The 19,087-nt window shown below is 58.3% G+C and overlaps 1 protein-coding gene across 1 annotated transcript; it reads left to right on the forward strand.

Annotated features, from left to right (window-relative positions):
- Positions 1 to 17: 17 nt before the first annotated feature.
- KCNH3 (potassium voltage-gated channel subfamily H member 3) lies at positions 18 to 19,057 on the forward strand. The gene is made up of 15 exons (XM_059935831.1): positions 18 to 183; positions 1,645 to 1,878; positions 2,328 to 2,462; positions 3,365 to 3,498; positions 3,943 to 4,186; positions 4,566 to 4,746; positions 4,821 to 5,014; positions 9,015 to 9,296; positions 9,597 to 9,796; positions 10,283 to 10,532; positions 15,567 to 15,784; positions 16,504 to 16,835; positions 17,235 to 17,341; positions 18,041 to 18,117; positions 18,210 to 19,057. Exons 1-15 carry the CDS (start codon positions 108 to 110, stop codon positions 18,804 to 18,806), a joined length of 3,261 nt encoding a protein of 1,086 aa, XP_059791814.1. The 5' UTR covers positions 18 to 107; the 3' UTR covers positions 18,807 to 19,057.
- The last annotated feature ends 30 nt before the right edge of the window (positions 19,058 to 19,087 follow it).

The following is a 19,087-nucleotide window of genomic DNA, read 5'->3' on the forward strand; positions in this document are numbered from 1 at the left end:
GCTAGGGGGCGCGGGGCCCGGCGGGGGGCGGCCGAGTTGGGCGCCCTCTCCCGGCGCTGAGCCCCCGCGCCCCGGAGGGATGGGGCAGGCGGCCACAGCCGCCTAAGATGCCGGCCATGCGGGGACTCCTGGCGCCGCAGAACACCTTCCTGGACACCATCGCCACGCGCTTCGACGGCACGCGTGAGTCCCGACCCTCGCCCCACTGGCTCCCGGACCAGCTGTCCCTGGCCAGTGTTCCCGTCAGTCCTGCACCCAGACATCTCAGCCTGGAGCCCTCCTGCTCTCGCCCTCCCTTCCCCGAGCCCCACTTTTAGCTGGGACCACCGTCTCCTTCCAGACGCCGTTTCCGAAAAATTCAGAGTCAACACTGCCCCGGGCCAGGCAAAATGGCTAGAACTCTCTGGGTTTGGGGGCCGGTCATGTCGTCTGTTCCTGGGGTCGCGAACCCCGACCTAGTCAGTCTAACCCATCCCATCCCTGCGTCTGGCGCTATCCCACCGAAACTACCCTCGAACTGGCGGGTTGGGAAGTGAGGCAAGGAAGCGGCGCTCAAGGGACAGCCTAGAGGCTAAAAAAACAGATTTAGAAAAGAGGTTTGCAAACCGAGATAGAGTAGGCGGGACTCAGGAGAGCACTGTTAGTCCAACCTCACCTCACCACCTAAACCCACCAGCCTAAACCCACTGAGCTCTCTAGCCCCCAAAAGATAGGTTTGGGGACTCCCACTAAGACTGGGGAAGTTTGGAGAAGGTGACCGGAGCTTCTGGATCCTGGTTTTCCGGGGCTCTGAGCACTGGGAAAGTCGTGAAAGCCCCCTCCCTTCTTCTCCTCCCTCAAACTCACCCCCAGTGGGGCTTCCCAGCTCTCTGCCTCTGTCTCTGGTTCCTGATAGGGGTGGAAGCCCATCTCTGAGACCACCCCCACCCCAGGCTTCTCCATCTGCTTTGCCTGTACTTGGCTCCTGCAGCCTGCTGATTCAGCGCCCCCCACTCCCCAATACACTCGTGGCTCCAGGCTGCCAGAGCTCAGCTACCGTTCTTACACCCCCATTGTGGATCACATTCACTAATTCCTGAGCCAGGGGCTCAGGCAACTGGGGCTCAAACAGAGTGCAGAATAGATGGTGGCTTGGATTGCCTCTCCGTCCAAGTGTGTCTCGGTGGGAGGAGCCAAATAGCCAACCTGAGTACCTGGCTGGTGAGTGAACCTGGCAGAGGCTGGCGGGGCGGGGGGAGGGGGGCTGAGGCTGGCCTAGAACTGGTCCTGCAGTCCTCCTTTGGACATCCCTAACCCCACACCTTACCCCAAGCTGCTCAGGTCACACTCCAGAGGGCACAGCACCCACCACGGGGCTGCATTCACCAACCTCAGGGCTCACACATGCCAATTCTTGAATGCACTTATACACACGATGCTAGGAGTGGGACCTTTCAGGGCACCGACACACAGGTGACACTCTAATTCCTGTTCATAAACAGCTCCTGTCCTAACCCTCCCCCAACCCCCCATCCCAAACACTCACACACAGGATTCCTGGGATTTGTAACACCTGCCCTTTGATTGCAGGAAATTGGGAAAGGAGGGGTAGTAGACCCTGTGCCCCTTCACCCCACACCTCCTCTGAGAGGTGCTCTCTTGCAGATAGTAACTTCGTGCTGGGCAACGCCCAGGTGGCGGGGCTCTTCCCCGTGGTCTACTGCTCTGATGGCTTCTGCGACCTCACGGGTTTCTCCCGGGCCGAGGTCATGCAGCGGGGCTGTGCCTGCTCCTTCCTCTACGGGCCAGACACCAGTGAGCTCGTCCGCCACCAGATCCGCAAGGCCCTGGATGAGCACAAGGAGTTCAAGGCCGAGCTGATCCTGTACCGGAAGAGCGGTGAGGGGCCACCTGGCCAGCCTGCCTTACTTTCGTGGTCTCACCCAGCCTGGTACCCACCCCATCCACAGTCCTTCCTTTCCAATCCTATCTTCTCCATCTCATCCCATCTTCCCACATTCCCCTCTCCTCTTTCTCCACCCCTCCTCTTGTTCCTGGCCCCTCCTTTCTTCGGTCCTCACCCCAATCTCAGCTGGTACTCAATTTCCCATCTTGGATTTCCCACCCCAGCAGAAAAATGTCCCCATCTTACTTAGCAGGACAGATCTATGAACACACATGTCTGACTGTCGTCTCTGCTCTCCCTTGCCTTCCCCCGCCCTGTTGGATCGAGTCTAAGTGTCCTAAGTGGAGCTGGCATGTGCCTTGACCAGGGGTGTCAATGGCCCTTCTGTCACCTTGGCTCGGGTGTAGAGTGGGAGCTGGGCTGAGTCTGCCTTTGTGCCCAGGGCTCCCGTTCTGGTGTCTCCTGGATGTGATACCCATAAAGAATGAGAAAGGGGAGGTGGCCCTCTTCCTGGTCTCTCACAAGGACATCAGTGATACCAAGAACCGAGGGGGCCCCGACAGCTGGAAGGAGACAGGTGGGTGCCTGTGGGGTGCCGATTTGGCTGCTGCGGCTGGGGTGTTGGGTACCTCAAGCCTTGGCGGGGCCATGGTGCCCAGTGTGGGTCTGTGGGCCCCCCACCCCGCCTGCACGCACTGACTCCTGCTCTGCTGGCCGAGGAGCCTGTGCTGCTCTCACCTCCCCAGGCCCAGGTACAGAGAGCTTGTGGAGACAAAGTTGGACTTCTAAAGTCAACTTTACTAAGAAACTGAAAGAAACAAATTCCACTAGTGCCCATGAAGTACCATTTTCCCACCGATTAGTGAGGCTGAGCACAGACCCACCTGGCTCCTTGTCCTCATGCAAACCTGTCTGGGGAGTCCTGGCCAAAGCCCTCTTTTAAGTCCTTGTGGTCTTTCCCCTCTTGCATCCTCTAAGGGCTGGCGGAGGCGGGGGGGGGGGGGCTTTGGACAGCTCACAAAGCCGTCATCAGAAGCTGCTCCAAGACCTCTTTGCCATTTGGGGGTGTTGGGGGTACTCTCTGTTCCCCATCCCCGCCCCCAGCCCTGGGCAGCCTTGACTCTGCCCAATGGCCTCCTGCTAGCTCTGCACTCCCCACCCTGGGAACCGCCTCCCACTCCTCTGTCAGGCCTTTCCCTGTGGTGTTCCTCTCTTGCCTTGCCTGGGTCCAAACCTGCTTCTCCTAGAAGCAGGCACTGGGAGGAGTGTCTGTAAGCACCCCCAGGACTGCCCGTTGCTGGTGTTGGCAAGTGACTCCAGAAAGTGAGAAACGCTGGAGCCCCCAGCTCTAAATAGACTAACTAGTCAGTGAGCCAGACCATTCTGTGGGCCAGCAACTGGTGTCCTACCCGCAAGCCCCTGGGCTGAGGCGCGTGAGTGCTTTGCCCATCATTCTCTCCCCCCCCTCTTCTTTTGCAGGTGGTGGCCGACGCCGATATGGCCGGGCAGGGGCCAAAGGCTTCAATGCCAACCGGCGACGGAGCCGGGCTGTGCTCTACCACCTGTCTGGGCACCTGCAGAAGCAGCCCAAGGGCAAGCACAAGCTCAATAAGGTGGATTGGCGCTAGGGTGTGTGTTTGGGGGGTGGGGCAGGGTAGGGGCCGGTTGAGGAGATGGAGAAGGGGAACCGAGCCCACCACAGAGAGAATGTCCAGGGGGCTACTGAGGCCCCACCAGCACTTTGGGGCTTGTGGTGAGAATGTCACACGCCTGATCTGTCAAAGGTATAGCGGAGAGTTTTGGCCCTGGAGTCAGATGGGCCTTGGCTCAATCTTGGCTCCTCCCCTAAGCAGCTGTGTGACCTCACCTAAGTCACTTGAGCTCACCGATCCTCCGTCTTCTGATCTATAACAAGGGGACTCTGATGCCTGTGTCAGAGGTTGTTTTGAGAATGCAGGGAGAGAAAGGAGGCAGATGCCTGTCCCAGACCCTCTCCAAACTCAGCCTGTGCCAATTTCCTGTCCTCCCTGCCTGGACCTGCCCTGCCTCTCATTCAGGGGGTGTTTGGAGAGAAGCCAAATTTGCCCGAGTACAAAGTAGCTGCCATCCGGAAGTCACCCTTCATCCTGCTGCACTGTGGGTCACTGAGGGCCACTTGGGACGGCTTCATCCTGCTCGCCACCCTCTACGTGGCTGTCACCGTGCCCTACAGCGTGTGCGTGAGCACAGCCCGGGAGCCCAGTGCCGCCCGTGGCCCCCCCAGCGTCTGCGACCTGGCCGTGGAGGTCCTCTTCATTCTTGGTATGTGTGCTCTGTGCCTCCCACCCCTCCCTGGGCTGGTGACCCCCCGGGCTTTGATGGGGATAGTCTGCATGGCTTCCACTGCCCCCCAGTGTCCCCCTTGCTCTCCCCCGTTTATGACTTGTGGTCCTTGAAATCAGACCTAGGTTCCAAATATGTCTTCATCACTAATGGGTTACTTGGCCCTGAGCTAGTCATAGCCTCTCCAAGCTGGTTTCTCCCTCCATCACATAGGCACAACAATATCCACCCTCTGGTTTACTGCGAAAACTAAGACAATGCAGGTAAAGGGCCCAGGACAGTGTTACACACTGAGCAGGTGCCCCGGAAAATGTGACTCCTCCCCACCGGTGCTGACTCCCGCCCCAACTTCCCCCAGACATTGTGCTGAATTTCCGCACCACGTTCGTGTCCAAGTCGGGCCAGGTGGTGTTTGCCCCAAAGTCCATTTGCCTCCACTACGTTAGCACCTGGTTCCTGCTGGATGTCATTGCGGCGCTGCCCTTCGACCTGCTGCACGCCTTCAAGGTCAACGTGGTCAGTGCGGCTGGGCTGGGTGGGCTTTGGGGCAGGACAGGGGGGCCGGCCCTGGGGTGACCTCCCGCCTCCCCCCACCTCAGTACTTCGGGGCGCATCTGCTGAAGACGGTGCGCCTGCTGCGCCTGCTGCGCCTGCTCCCGCGGTTGGACCGCTACTCGCAGTACAGCGCCGTGGTGCTGACCCTGCTCATGGCCGCGTTCGCCCTGCTCGCCCACTGGGTGGCCTGCATCTGGTTCTACATCGGCCAGCGGGAAATCGAGAGCAGCGCCTCCGAGCTGCCTGAGATCGGTACTGGAGGCTGCCTCTGTGTGTGTGTGTGTGTGTGTGTGTGCGTGTGCGCGCATGTGTGTGTGCGCGCGCGCGTGTGTGTGCACGCATGTGTGTGTGCGCGCGTGTGTGTGTGTGTGCGCACATGTGTGTGTGTGTGTGCGCGCGCGCGTGTGTGTGTGTGTGTACATATGTGCCCAAGGAATCCGTTCACTTGAGGGTGCGTGCGTCAGGGAAATGTGAGTCCAAGTGTGTGTCTGTCAGGGGATGTCCGTGAGCTGATATCAGGTATCAGAGAGATGTGTGCAAGTCTGCATGTGTACATGCTCATAAGTGTGTATCAGGGGCATGTGTGCCAGTAGGTGTGTGTTTGTAAGGAGAATGAGGGGGCTGGCGCGTGTGTGTGCAGGTGGGAGCGTGACAGAGCCACCACCTCGAGGCAGGCCTGCTCTCCTGCAGGGCCACATTGTGGAGGAAGCCTGGTGGGCTGCCTGGGGGAGTCTATTCACCCATCATGGCCTCCTCGTGGTCAAGCTTGTGTCACATTCACATTCGCCCACTCCCTGCCCAGCTGGGAACCCCACCCCTCTCAGAAGACCTCTCCAGGGTTGCTCCGATGCCTGGCGCTTTCCTGCCACCCTCTCAAAAGCTCATCCCTCACCATCTTGGCTCCTAAGGCCCCTTGCCCACTCTTGTCACCTCCGGCAGCATGTTTCTCAGCTGCTTCAGCCCTGCCCCAGCCCGAAATGCAGCCTTTCTCTGCGTCCCACCAGTGTCTTCACTCTCCTTCATTTCACCTCCACTCTTGCAGCTCCTCCCTCTGCTCGCCTCCCACTCAAGTCTTAACTCCTGCCAGGAGGGCTTCCACCTCCACCTCTCAACCCCAAATGTCACCCTGCAGGTCACAGTGACCTTCTGGGGCCAAACTCTTTCCCTTTGAAGTCCCTGTAGCACCTGACCCTGCCAGCCATCTCTCTGCCCTGTGAGGAGGCCTCCTCCTATCCTGGCCACCCCCTCCCGCCGCCTTGCTCTCCCTGGGCGATTCCACTGGCACCACGGTGTGAACATCTCAACTTCCATCCTCTCCCTCTGTCTCCAGACCGTTCTGTTCCAACAACGTCTAACTCTCCACGCCCGCAGCTCCAAAATTGGACACACCTTCTTCCTCCCATGCCCTCCAGCCCTCTGGTAACTTCCCCGTAACTGGCCTTTAGCCCCCATTTCCAGTCAGTGGGCAAGAGGCCAGCTGCTCAGATGCCCCCCCGACCATGACTGTCTGCTCCTTGATGGGATCGGTCACCAGGAGTCCAGGTTGGCCTTAGAAACATGCTCTGCTCAGTTCCCAGGGATGAGGAGACTCCTGCAAATCCTCCCTCCCTCGCCAAGCCCACGGAGACTGGTGTGTAGCCCAGAGGCCCACTTGGATATTCCCCAAAGCTCTAGCTGCCGAGCACAGGAACCAAGACGTTGCAGGCAGTATGTCAGCTCCTTGGCGCCCGCCCTTCCCAGAGGAAGGCTGTGGCGGAGGTGGCTCTGGGGTCAGACGGTCCACCAACGAACATGCTCAGAGGACTGGGAGATGGGTAATGGTGATGCCAGAGCCCTGACCCCTAAGTGGGTGAGACACCAAATCACCAGGTCAGTCCCCTGCCACACAGAACCCAGACACCCCATGTCTTGAGTCCATGTGGATCCTCCATTCTGACCACCTCACAGGGGCTGCTGATCTGACATGAAGAACACCTTTGGCTCCCAGAGGGGCTCTGAGCCCCTCCATGGAGAGCATGGGGCTTGTAAGGGGCTGTCTGACTGTTGGGCAGATGACACCCTTGAACCCTAAGTTCCACAGGGGCTGGTACTAGCTCACATTAGGGGAGTTTCCAAGTCCTTCACATCATCATCTGCCCCTTCTTTCTCCAGGGAAACTACCCCCAACTGGGTGGGAGCCACACCCAGACCTCCCAAAGTCCACCTTGGGAGGGATGTCCATGGGTGAGAGTGGCGCCTCTTGTTGGCCCAGCTCTGTCTGGTGGGAGGTGCCTTCCCTTTGCCTCCTTGCCTTGGTTCTACTGCTCCACTGCCCCTGGTGTGGACATAGAGTTCCAGCCCCAGAATCCCATCAGCCCAGTGGAGATGGGCTGGATTTTCAAAAGACTGTGCTAAATACTGAGGGAGGTCGCTCGGAGCATTTCTCAGTATGAAAACCACCAGCCTCCAGAACGGCCTCTGCAGCCGACACTCCCCACGCAGAGGGATCATCCGCCACCAGCTCCAGGGACTGCCAATGCCCCATGACCAAGACTGAGTGAGGAGGGACCCCTCTGCATCCTCCCCTCATCCTCCTGCTTCTCCACCCTCCAGCCCCCTCCTCCTCACCCAGCTACTGGCTTCACCTCAGAGGCCTAACTAAATGACGACTGAAGAGTTTTGTGTACTTCCTTGCATTCTCACAGCACATCTCAAATAACAGGAGGGTGAGTCCTCACCTTGGCTCAGGACTTTGCACATCCCCCCAACTCCTTAGCCTGGAGTTTGCTCCCTCAGTGTGGACCCCACACTCTAGCTAAGCCAAGCTACTCGCCTGTACTTGTCTCCAGCTCTAGGTTTAGCCCACACCTTTCCTTAGATCAGGAATGACCCCCCTCTCAGTTTGTCTCAAAATTACCCATCCTCTGAGACCAACCACCAGTGTCCCCTTTTCCGGGAAGCCTTCTAGCTCTAGCCAATAGCATGTGGGTTTGAGCCCCATCCCGGGACCCTTGGGTGCTGTGTACCTCTGAGACATCGCTACAGTAAACTTCTGGGGGTCCCCCGGCTCCTGGCACACGTGCATGAGATTGCTGAATGAATGGGTGGGTGGTGAGAGGAGGGGTGTGAGGGTCACAGAGAGCAGCAGCATGTGCGATGTTAGGGTGAGTGTGGAGTCGGGAGCTGGGGAGGGGCACGTGGAGAGGTGGGTCCCACCGCAGCCTGTGATCCTGAGCCCACCCTCTGGACTTCTATGCTAGATCTGCTCTCTCTCCCTTGCTCCCCATGGCCCCCAGCTCTGCCAGGACCCCTGGGACCTCTGTGGACCCTGGGAACCCCCATCTAACACCCTAGAATTCCCACAGCCCTCCAGCTGGGCTGAGTGACTCTGGGAGGCTGTGGGCTCCTGAGAGACCCCAGTACGCAGCCCCACCTCCTCCAAGGCCAGACCAGAGAATGGGGGGTTGATGAGGAGACTGGGACGATCTTTATTCTCTCTCCTCTCAGTGTCCCAGGCTGGCTTGTGTCTGCGTGTGTACAGAGCTGTGTGCACGGCGGTGGCCTGCCTGTCTGTGGCCTCCGAGTGCACTCACCTGTGTGCTCGTGTCCATGCAGGTGTGTCCCTCTCCTACCTGGGTGTCAGTGTGCAAGCGCCCGCTTACCCTTGTCTCTCTCCCAAGCGTGCACAGGCCGTGGCTGTGCTCCTGGGACTGTGCTCACACACACGTGTGTCCTTGTCCTCTCGACTGCATCTGTAGCCTTACTGGTGTGTGCACGCGTCCACGTCGGTGTGCCCGAGAACGCGTGCATGAGGTTGGGTGGTGTGTGTGGTTGTGGGGGGGGATGAGGCTGAATGCGGGGCGGCTTTCCGGAGCTCAGAGAAAAAGCAAGAGGAGTCTGGGAGGACAAGGCAGAGGAGGCGGCCCTGGGGATGAGGCTGTGGCTGGTGCAATGAGCCCCCCAGTCCCTCTGCCCCCTCCAGCTGGGCCCACGGCCCGGGATTAGCGCCAGCACAGGGAGGAGGGTGCAGAGCTCCTCGCTCCAGCCTCGGCACCCAGAGACACCGTCTGGGGAGATGACAGTCTCGACCTCGTGTGCTTGTCTTGGGGAGGGGTGAGGGGGTGCACAGGGGTGCGCAGGGCTGGCAGAGGAGGGACGGACGTGGCAGGAAGCGTTGGGGGTGGATTTGCAGCCATGTGTGTCCCCCCCCCGGGGGTACCAGCAGGCACACCTGCGCCCGCAGTGCAGCAGTGCTGTCCTGCCCCCTCCCCAGGCTGGCTGCAGGAGCTGGCCCGCCGACTGGAGACCCCCTACTACCTGGTGGGCCGGAGCCCAGCTATAGGGAACAGCTCTGGCCAGAGTGACAACTGTAGCAGCAGCGGCAGCGAGGCCAACAGGACGGGGCCCGAGCTCCTGGGCGGCCCCTCACTGCGCAGCGCCTACATCACCTCCCTCTACTTCGCACTCAGCAGCCTCACCAGCGTGGGCTTCGGCAACGTGTCTGCCAACACGGACACGGAGAAGATCTTCTCCATCTGCACCATGCTCATCGGCGGTGAGGCCTGCCCCGCTCCCGGTCCAGGGCCCGCTCCCCGACTCATGCCCTGGGCCACCCGTCCCTCCCCACCTCCCACAGGGCCCTGAGGTCCTTCCCAGAGGTGCTTCTGCCTAGGGGCCCCAAGGAACCCGAGCCCAGGGCCAGGAGAGCCCACCTGGCCGCAGGACTCCACCCCGCACAGCGGCCGGGGGCCTTGCCCAAAGCGGGGGTGCGGGTGGGGAGGACAGATGTATCCCGCACGGTGTCCGGCCGGGCCAGGCTGGTCCTGGAGGTGACCCCTCTCGCCACCCTCCCCAGCCCTGATGCACGCGGTGGTGTTTGGGAACGTGACGGCCATCATCCAGCGCATGTACGCCCGCCGCTTTCTGTACCACAGCCGCACCCGCGACCTGCGCGACTACATCCGCATCCACCGCATCCCCAAGCCCCTCAAGCAGCGCATGCTCGAGTACTTCCAGGCGACCTGGGCGGTGAACAACGGTATCGACACCACCGAGGTGCGCAGGCCTCCAGGGCCGGCCCTTCTTCCAGCCTTTACTCCTTCAAGGAGTGTGCGCTCGGCCTAAGATTCCCAGGAGCAGCGGGCTGGAGGGCAAGAGATGCAGAATTCTGACCTCCCTGCCTCCACTCTCTCCTGGGCGGCCAGCGGCATGGAGCGGAGGCAGCCGGGCCGGCTCGGAGGCCCGTCTCCACGCTCGCTAGGTCTAGAGGCCCTGCTCACTGACGGCCAGGTCTAAGGCCTCGAGGAGGAAAGCAGGGCTGCCCATGGGGGGCGGGGAGGATAAAGTGATTGAGAGGGAGGCAGAGGCGGCCCCCCTCACTGATTGGACCCTGTGTGGAGCTGGATGCTGTGCGGGGGGGCGGGGCGGGGCTCAAGGCCCCTCCCACGCCTGCCCTCGCTCTGAGGCCCTCGGGGTGCAAAGGGCTGGCGGGAGGCTGCCTCCCACTCCACCCTAACCTTCCGCACCTGTTCCCACCCGCAGCTGCTGCAGAGCCTCCCGGACGAGCTCCGCGCAGACATTGCCATGCACCTTCACAAGGAGGTCCTGCAGCTGCCCCTGTTTGAGGCGGCGAGCCGCGGCTGCCTGCGGGCGCTGTCCCTGGCCCTGCGGCCCGCCTTCTGCACGCCTGGCGAGTACCTCATCCACCAAGGCGACGCCCTCCAGGCCCTCTACTTCGTCTGCTCTGGCTCCATGGAGGTGCTCAAGGGCGGCACCGTGCTCGCCATCCTAGGTTTGTGACGGTGGGACGGAGGACGCCAGGGCTTGCGGGGAGGCGGGTGGAACCAGGGCCCCATCTGCAGAAAACGCGGAGAGAAGACGCAGGCAAGGCCACCAGGGAGAAACAGCCAGGGTGGGGTCAGGAGTAGCCATGGGGCCCTGGGCGAAGCTCAGAGCGGACCCAGTGACCACAAGGCGGCAACACAGGAGGTGAACTCAATCTTGCGGGTGCTGGAGGCCAGACTGAGCGAATTCGGGACCGGCTTCGGTCTGTGAGGGGACAGAGGGGAGCACTTCCTGTCAAGGAGGAAAACCAAATGCTAAGGATGAAAGTGCTGGAAAGAGTGTTCAGGCAGGAGAAAGGGAGGCATGGGCGCCATTCTTTTTTTTTTCTTTTTAATTTATTGAAGTAGAGTTGATTTACAACGCTGTGTTAATTTCTGCTGTACAGCAAAGTGATTCAGTTGTACATATATATACGTTCTTTTTTAATATTCTTTTCCATTCTGGTTTATCACAGAATATTGAATATAGTTCCCTTTGTTATACAGCAGGACTTGTGTATCCATTCTATGTATAATAGTTTGCATCTGCTAACCCCAAACGCGCAATCCAACCCTCCCCCACCCCCCTCCCCCTTGGCAACCACAAGTCTGTTCTCTATGCCTGTGAGTCTGTTTCTGTTTTGTAGATATGTTCATGTGTGTCATATTTTAGATTCCACATATAAGTGATAACATGTGGTATTTGTCTTTCTCTGTCTGACTGACTTCACTTAGTATGATAATCTCTAGTTCTACCCACGTTGCTGCAAATGGCATTATTTCATTCCTTTTTATGGCTGAGTAGTATTCCATTATATATATATACCACATCTTTTTTTGTTGTTTTTTTTAAAAATTATTTTATTTATTTATTTATTTTTGGCTGCATTGGGTCTTTGTTGCTGTGCATGGGCTTTCTCTAGTTGTGGCGAGCGGGGGCTACTCTTCATTGCGGTGCACCGGCTTCTCATTGTGGTGGCTTCTCTTGCTGCGGAGCACAGGCTCTAGGTGCACAGGCGTCAGTAGTTGTGGCTCACAGGCTCTAGAGCGCAGGCTCAGTAGTTGTGGTGCATGGGCTTAGTTGCTCTGCGGCATATGGGTTCTTCCCAGACCAGGGCTTGAACCCATGTCCCCTGCATTGGCAGGCGAATTCTTAACCACTGCGCCACCAGGGAAGCCCAACCACATCTTCTTTATCCATTTGTCTGTCGATGAGCATTTAGGTTGTTTCCATGTCTTGGCTATTGTACATACTGCTGCTACGAACATAGGGGTGCTTATATCTTTTTGAATTAGAGTTTTGTCTGGATATATGCCCAGGAGTGGGATTGCTGGATCATACGACAACTCCCTTTTTAGTTTTTTGAGGAGCCTCCGTTCTGTTTTCCACAGTGGCTGCACCAACTTACATTCCCACCGACAGTGTAGGAGGGTTCCCTTTTCTCCGCACCCTCTCCAGCATTTGTTATTTGTAGACTTTTTAATGATGGCCATTCTGACTGGTGTGACATGGTACCTCACTGTGATTTTGGTTTGCATTTCTCTAATAATTAGCGATGTTGAGCATCTTTTCATGTGCCTCTTGGCCATCTGTATGTCTTCTTTGGAGAAATGTCTATTTGGTTCTTTTTCGATTGGGTTGTTTGTTTTTTTGTTGTTGAGTTGTATGAGCTGTTTGTATATTTTGGGAATTAAGCCCTGGTCGGTCGCATCGTTTGCAAATATTTTCTCCCATTCCGCAGGTTGTCTTTTCACTTTGTTTATGGTTTCCTTTGCTATGCAAAAGCTTGTATTTGATTAGGTCCATTCGTTTATTTTTGCTTTTATTTCTATTGCCTTCGGAGACTGATCTAAGAAAACATTGATACGATTTATATCAGAGAATGTTTTGCCTATGTCCCCTTCTAGGGGTTTTATGGTGTAATCTCTTATGTTTAAGCTTTTGAGCCGTTTTGAGTTTATTTTTGTGTATGGTGAGAGGGTGTGTTCTAATATACATGAGGCTGTCCAACTTTCCCAACATCCCTTGCTGAAAAGACTGTCTTTTTCCCATTGTAAATTCTTGCCTCCTTTGTTGAAGATTAATTGACCGTAGGTGTGTGTGAACGCCATGCTTGTTCACCGCAACCTCCCCCGCCCACCCCGGCCAGGCCCAAGAGGGGAGATGCTACTTTCCTAGGGAAGGTCCTAGAGTAAGCCCAGGGTCGCGATGGGTAACAGCAGAGCTCAGACTCTGAATACACTTCCCTTCTTGGCAAAAGAAAGAGGTGAAGATGAGGGATCAATTCCCTAGACAAGGAAGGGGAGATTGCGGTTTCGGAACTGACATGATAATAATGCTGGCCCCAGGGGTCCCGCAGCGGGGCCAGCCCTGTGTCCCGGCCCTTACATGCTTCAACTCACACAAACCTCACAAAACCCAGTGCGGAGGAACGATCGCTATTCCATTTTGCATAGAAGGAGACTGAGGCTCCAAGAGGTTAATGAACAGGCAGGCTTGGGCTAGAACCTGGTCTGCTAACTCTAAACCTCAGGCTTCTTAACATTGTGTTCTTAGGTGCTCTGCTCTGGGGAGACTCATCCTGCAGAAAGGGCGCGATTTCAGGGTGGCAGGCAACACGGGGCTGCAGGCTTCAGGGCTGTGGGAGGCTTTCAGCACGGACCCCAGAGGGTGGGGACGCTGTGATCTGCGTGGGTCACGGAGGGCCTCACACACTGATGGAAGGTGCCCGGACCACAGCCAAATCCTCAGGCAGCAGCACTTGCAGACTCCCTGTGGGGACAGCTGACGCCTGGAGGGGCTGAAGTTTGTCATTAACCTGGAGAACCAGCAAGACCACATGCCCAGCAGCGACTGCGTGTCCATCCTCTCTTCCTTGAGGAGGATGGTCTTCCAACAGGAAACAGAAGAAAGAAATACCATGCGAGCTGAGAGAGGTGTCGTTCATGAGTTTGACTTCTGGCCCTACGTGGAGTTAATGCCAGGACTCTGAACAAACGGAGTTGTGGCCACTCACATATGGCTGGCAATCCTTGAGAAATGATGGGGAACTGGAGAGATTCAGAAGGGCAAAAAGGCAGATTTTGACAGTGGCAGACTGGTCACTCCAAAGCAAGATTGTCTAGTGGATTATTAAACAGATGGTTTTCAGCTGGGAGCTGAGGAAGCAGCATGGCTGGGAGCTGGCATGGGTCCTGAAAGAATATCTGTTTTCTGATGCCAGGCACCAGGTCTCAGAATATCCACGTTCAGTATTAAGACAGCTTCACGGGTGGCCACCGCCTGTGCCGTGGCCTTTGCCTCCAGAATTCCCCAGCACTGGGACTTATGCCACCTTTGATCCATCCTGTCCCTACCCACACGTTCTGGATGAACTGTTTCCTCTGTTGACGTGGCCACTCTGGATGCGCTGATGGACGCCTAGTTCCCCAGCCTCATCATGGCCTGGTTTTCTGCTTTGCCTTCACCCCATCCCCCACCTGCCTCCTTAGTTGAACATCCAGGTGCTTCCTGCCTGCTCCTTGCAGCTAAGGCCCACGGCACATCTAGCAGTGTCAATTCTGGCCCCTACCTCTGTGTATGAACTAACAGCTAAGTGTGCAAAGTTAGTTGGGGAGGAAAGAGGCAAGACGAAGAGAGGTGAGCTGGGCGACTGCAGGGAGGACCTTACAGGCCTTGATGAGCTGAGCTGGAGGCCAGCCTGGAGGGCAGGCTCTGGTCCCTGAGACCAGTGGCATGGAACTCCGTCCTTGGTCCTGTCCTATTTCTCGTTTTTATCTCCCCTCTTGGATGAAGACAAGAAATACATACTTATCCTATTTCCAGATGACACACGTGAGGACAGAGCTCATTCATCAGATGATCACACTGAGATCCAAACAGCTCTCCGAAGGAACCAGAAGGATGGCCTGAAACCAAGAAAATAAGATTTAACGACGATGCGTTCTACACTTAAATTTGAGCAAAAGTCCATGAACATTTAGAGGAGGCCTTTAAGCTCAGTGAGTTCTGCTGGCAGCGTGAGGCAGCCCACAGCGGGGGCGGCAGCGAGCCATCCTTTTCCTTGGGGATAAGGAAACGCTGTCTAATCTCGTGAAATGTCTGGCCGTGGGTTGAGCTGCCTTGTGAGGGCCGTGAGTGCTCTGCCCAAGCCCTGGTGGCATGCCATCCCTCTTGGGAATGATCTATAGGGGACTCTTTTTGGGAGGGAAGGGAAGGAACTGAACTTTAATTGGCCGTCTATGTGTCAGGCACTTTATCTACACTAACTTATCACCATGTCCCTGATTGGAGACATCCTATTTCATTGATTCTAAGTCACACATTTTTTCCCCACAATTTAACATGTCTGAGATTAGGATGCGGACTCGAGTCGATGCCATTTTACAATCGCTGTCAGCCAGGTGGCAGTCTCAGCCGGGTGGTGGGAAAACCCTCCATTGACACCTTCTGGTAAGATCACGAAAGCACCACAGACTCAGTTCAATACAGGATCTCTCATATAGATGAGGCACCAGGGCTCAGGGAGGTGAAATAACGCGGCCCCCTGCTTTTTTCACTGTGCCACACAGCACTAACTTGCTGGTTCCACATACTGGTTCCTGAACACGCTCTACCTGAGTCGCCTGCAGGGCTTAACAATTGTGGGGTCTCCAGTAGATATTGATTCTGTTGGTAGTGATGGGCCCCGGGGAGTCTGGTTGGTTTAACTTTCCCAGAGGATTCTGATCCACAGGCAACCTGGGAACCACTAGAACTGGTGTCTCAGATCTGAAATTCGGGTTGTTTCAGCACAGTGCTTTGATCCCAACTGTGCTTGAGCACCTGGGTCACAATGCTCTTCACCCCGAGCCTGTCTGAGGAGCCAGTGAGGCAGGCAGCAGGGGTCAGCCAGGGCCCGGGCCCTGCTGCTCCCCTCGTGTCCTGGCTGGAGAGGCCCCACTCGACCCCCTCTCTGGTGCCTGAGGGGCAGGGCTTGCTGACCTCTGCTTCCTCTTCCCAGGGAAGGGTGATCTGATTGGCTGTGAGCTGCCCCGGCGTGAGCAGGTGGTCAAGGCCAACGCCGATGTGAAGGGGCTGACGTACTGCGTCCTGCAGTGTCTGCAGCTGGCTGGCCTGCACGAGAGCCTCGCGCTGTACCCCGAGTTCGCCCCCCGCTTCAGCAGGGGCCTCCGAGGGGAGCTCAGCTACAACCTGGGTGCTGGCGGAGGCCCCGCAGAGGTGAGGGAGCTGGGTCCGTGCGGGGAGGGGCGGGAGTGCTGGGGGGCCTGGTGAGGCGGGCAGAGAAGGGGTTTGTGGGGGTGCCGTGTGAGCACCCCGCACGTGGTGGTGGTGGGGTGCTACGCCCTGCAGCCCCTTCACACTCTCACACTGTCCTTGAGAGCCCAGCCCAGCTCTGCTCAGCCGCCACTCCCAGCTCTCCCGGCCCATGAGACGGCCCGCAAGCCCACCGGTACCAGACGAGGAGGCTGTGAGGTCACAGATGAGGGGTGGTGCCCATGGGTCGGGGCCAGGCAGGCCGCACACTAGTCTCCACACTAGCCCTGCAGTGCCCCCTGCTTCTTCACAGTGACACAGGACTGCTCTGAGGGGCTTTTGAATTTTCCTGCCTCATATTACTAATTCCAAACCGGTTTTTGGTACCAGGTCCTCCTGGATCGTTCAGTTAGCCTGAGGGACCAAGTAGAGGGACAGTGTGTCCACACTTGGCTAGCATTTTGAGGGACAGCGAACGCCTCCAGGTCTTGGTGGCTTTGTGGTGGCAGCAGAAAAGCACCCCCTTCCCCTGCCGAGTCCTTCCTTGGGAGGTGGGAGACACTGGGCATCCTGTTTAACAAAATCAGCTTCTCCCATCTAGGGCGATGAGACCGGGTTGGGGGGTGTGAGTGAGACATAGCGGGGGCTCTCCATGATGATTCCCTGTCCCCCACTATCCCCAGGTGGACACCAGCTCCCTGAGTGGCGACAACACCCTCATGTCCACACTGGAGGAGAAGGAGACGGACGGGGAGCAGGGCCCCGCAGCCTCGCCAGCCCCAGCTGATGAGCCCTCCAGCCCCCTGCTGTCCCCCAGCTGCACCTCATCCTCCTCCGCCGCCAAGCTGCTATCACCGCGTCGAACGGCGCCCCGGCCCCCGCTGGGCGGCAGAGGGCGGCCGGGCAGGGCAGGAGCTTTGCAGGCTGAGGCTGGCCCCTCTGCTCACCCTCGGAGCTTAGAGGGGCTGCAGCTGCCCTCTGTGCCATGGAATGTACCCCCAGATCTGAGCCCCAGGTGAGCGAGCTCTGGGCCACTAAACTCTGGGCAGAGCTGCAGTGATAGGGCTGGGGCCCCGGCCAGGCACACCCCTGCCCTGGATGCCCATCCATCCCTCCAGCCTCCTCCAAGAAGCCTTCCTTGACTCCTCCTCCTCCCTGCTGCCCCCATTCCACCATTCATGCCATGCACTGCTCAGAACTCTCTTGCTGTTTCACCTCATTCAAGCTTGAATCCCCAGTGAAACTGCGAGCTCCTAGAAGAAGGGACCACGTGTTACCCTTCGCTTGGGGCCCTAAGCCCCCGGCCCAGCTCCAAGCTTCTGCAGCCTCTGCGGACAGTGGGGCATCTTGTCCCATGAAACACTGCAGTGGCTGTCTGTCAACTGATTTGTTGTCCTGGCGCCTGCATCCACAGGGTAGTAGATGGCATTGAGGACGGCTGTGGCTCTGACCAGCCCAAGTTCTCTTTCCGGGTGAGGCGGTCTGGCCCAGAATGTAGCAGCAGCCCCTCTCCCGGACCAGGTACTGGGGCCCGGGTCTGGGGGGAAGTTGGCAGGGCAGCCCCTTTGCCCTGGGAGCCTCTGAGAAAGTGTCAGGGCAGACTTTGGGTGCCCTCTTTTTTTTTTTTTTTTTTTTTTTTATTTTTTATTTTTATTTTTATTATTTTTGGGTGCCCTCTTGCCCTCACCCACCTGCATGGTTTGGGCAGGGCAGTGGGGTAAGACCAGCACCTTGGTGTTGGAAGGTAGCTGGAATGGAGCTTGGTGAGATCTCTGCTGCCAGGTCTCTGTGTGACCTTGGTTCTCACCCCAGCTTCCCGTCTGTAAAAAGGTGGTTGTGCATGTTAAATGAGATAATGGTGCTGAAACCCTCAGCACCGTGTCTGGCCCAGTGGGGGGATACAGGACTGGGGAAGCAGAGTTGAAAGTGGCCCCTGGGCAGGCCAGGCGGCCCAGGGAGTGTCCCCTTGCCTGGAGGACAGAACAAGAGACAGGCGCAAAGGCAGCTTCCTGAGGGGGAAGCACAAGCCAGTGTGCCCGAGGCCCCCTGGTGGTTTGCACAGAATTCAGCAACTCAGGTAAGGTTGTAAGTAAGTGGCTGTTCCTGGCGGCAGCAGGCCCGGCCAGGCCAGTGTGGTCTGCGCTAAGTGGGCGGAGGCCTGGACCCCGCGCTGTCTTCGTTCACCAGCCCTGGCTGGTAACCCCACCCTACTGTCCACAGAGAACAGCCTGCGCACTGTCCCCCTTGGGCCCAGCGAGGTGAGGAACACAGACATGCTGGACAAGCTTCGGCAGGCGGTGGGTGAGGGGCAAGGTGGGGGGCGCCTGCTGTTGTGAGGTCCCCACCCCACTGACCGCGCCCTCCTCCCACCCTCCTCCCTTCCCTGCAGGTGATGGAGCTGTCTGAGCAGGTGCAGCAGATGCGGGAGGGGCTGCAGTCCCTTCGTCAGGCTGTGCAGCTCATCCTGGCACCCCAGGGGGAGGGCCCGTGCCCTCGGGCGTCGGCAGAGGGGCCCTGCCCCGCCAGCACCTCTGGGCTCCTGCAGCCTCTGTGTGTGGACACTGGGACGTCCTCCTACTGCCTGCAGCCCCCAGCTGGCTCTGTCTTGAGTGGGACCCGGCCCCACCCTCGTCCAGGGCCCCCTCCCCTCGTGGCACCCTGGCCCTGGGGCCCCCCGGCGTCTCAGAGCTCCCCCTGGCCTCAAGCCACAGCTTTTTGGACCTCCACCTCTGACTCAGAGCCCCCAGGCTCAGGAGAACTCTGCCCCGAGCCCAGCACCCCAGGCCCACCGCCTCCTGAGGAAGGGGCTAGGACTGGGCCCCCGGAGCCCATGAACCAGGCCGAGGCTGCCAGTACTGGAGAGCCCCCGCCAGGGTCAGGGGGCCTGGCCTTGCCCTGGGAACCCCATAGCCTGGAGATGGTGCTTATTGGCTGCCACGGCTCTGGCACAGTCCAGTGGACCCAGGAAGAAGGCACAGGGGTCTGACCGCCAGCCCCAAAGCTCAGTGTTGCCAGACATGCTGCCATCTGCCCAGCCTCAGGGTGGAGGAAGGGTGGCAGCCACCCCTGGGACTCCGTGCTGCCCGCTGGCTCAGGGCAGGGAGCTTGAGAGCAAACAAACAAGGGCCTGGCCCCGGACTCTCACAGGGAGGGCTAGAACTTCTTCAGCCGCAGGCCCCAGGCTAGGAATCTTTGGGCTCCTACTCCTGGGGCCCTTCCTCACCTCAGCCTGCTCCTCTGATGTCTCATCTCCCTCTGCAGGCTGGG

The sequence above is a fragment of the Balaenoptera ricei genome, chromosome 10 (assembly GCF_028023285.1).
Source record: "Balaenoptera ricei isolate mBalRic1 chromosome 10, mBalRic1.hap2, whole genome shotgun sequence".
In the NCBI taxonomy this organism is placed as follows: Eukaryota; Metazoa; Chordata; class Mammalia; order Artiodactyla; family Balaenopteridae; genus Balaenoptera; species Balaenoptera ricei.

Excerpts from the sequence above, each read along its gene's own strand:
- KCNH3 (XM_059935831.1), top strand. The coding sequence starts at position 108 with ATGCCGGCCATGCGGGGACTCCTGGCGCCGCAGAACACCTTCCTGGAC. Across the intron at positions 3,499-3,942 it reads GCAAGCACAAGCTCAATAAG|GGGGTGTTTGGAGAGAAGCC; the intron begins GTGGATTGGCGC and ends CCTCTCATTCAG. Across the intron at positions 4,187-4,565 it reads GGAGGTCCTCTTCATTCTTG|ACATTGTGCTGAATTTCCGC; the intron begins GTATGTGTGCTC and ends AACTTCCCCCAG.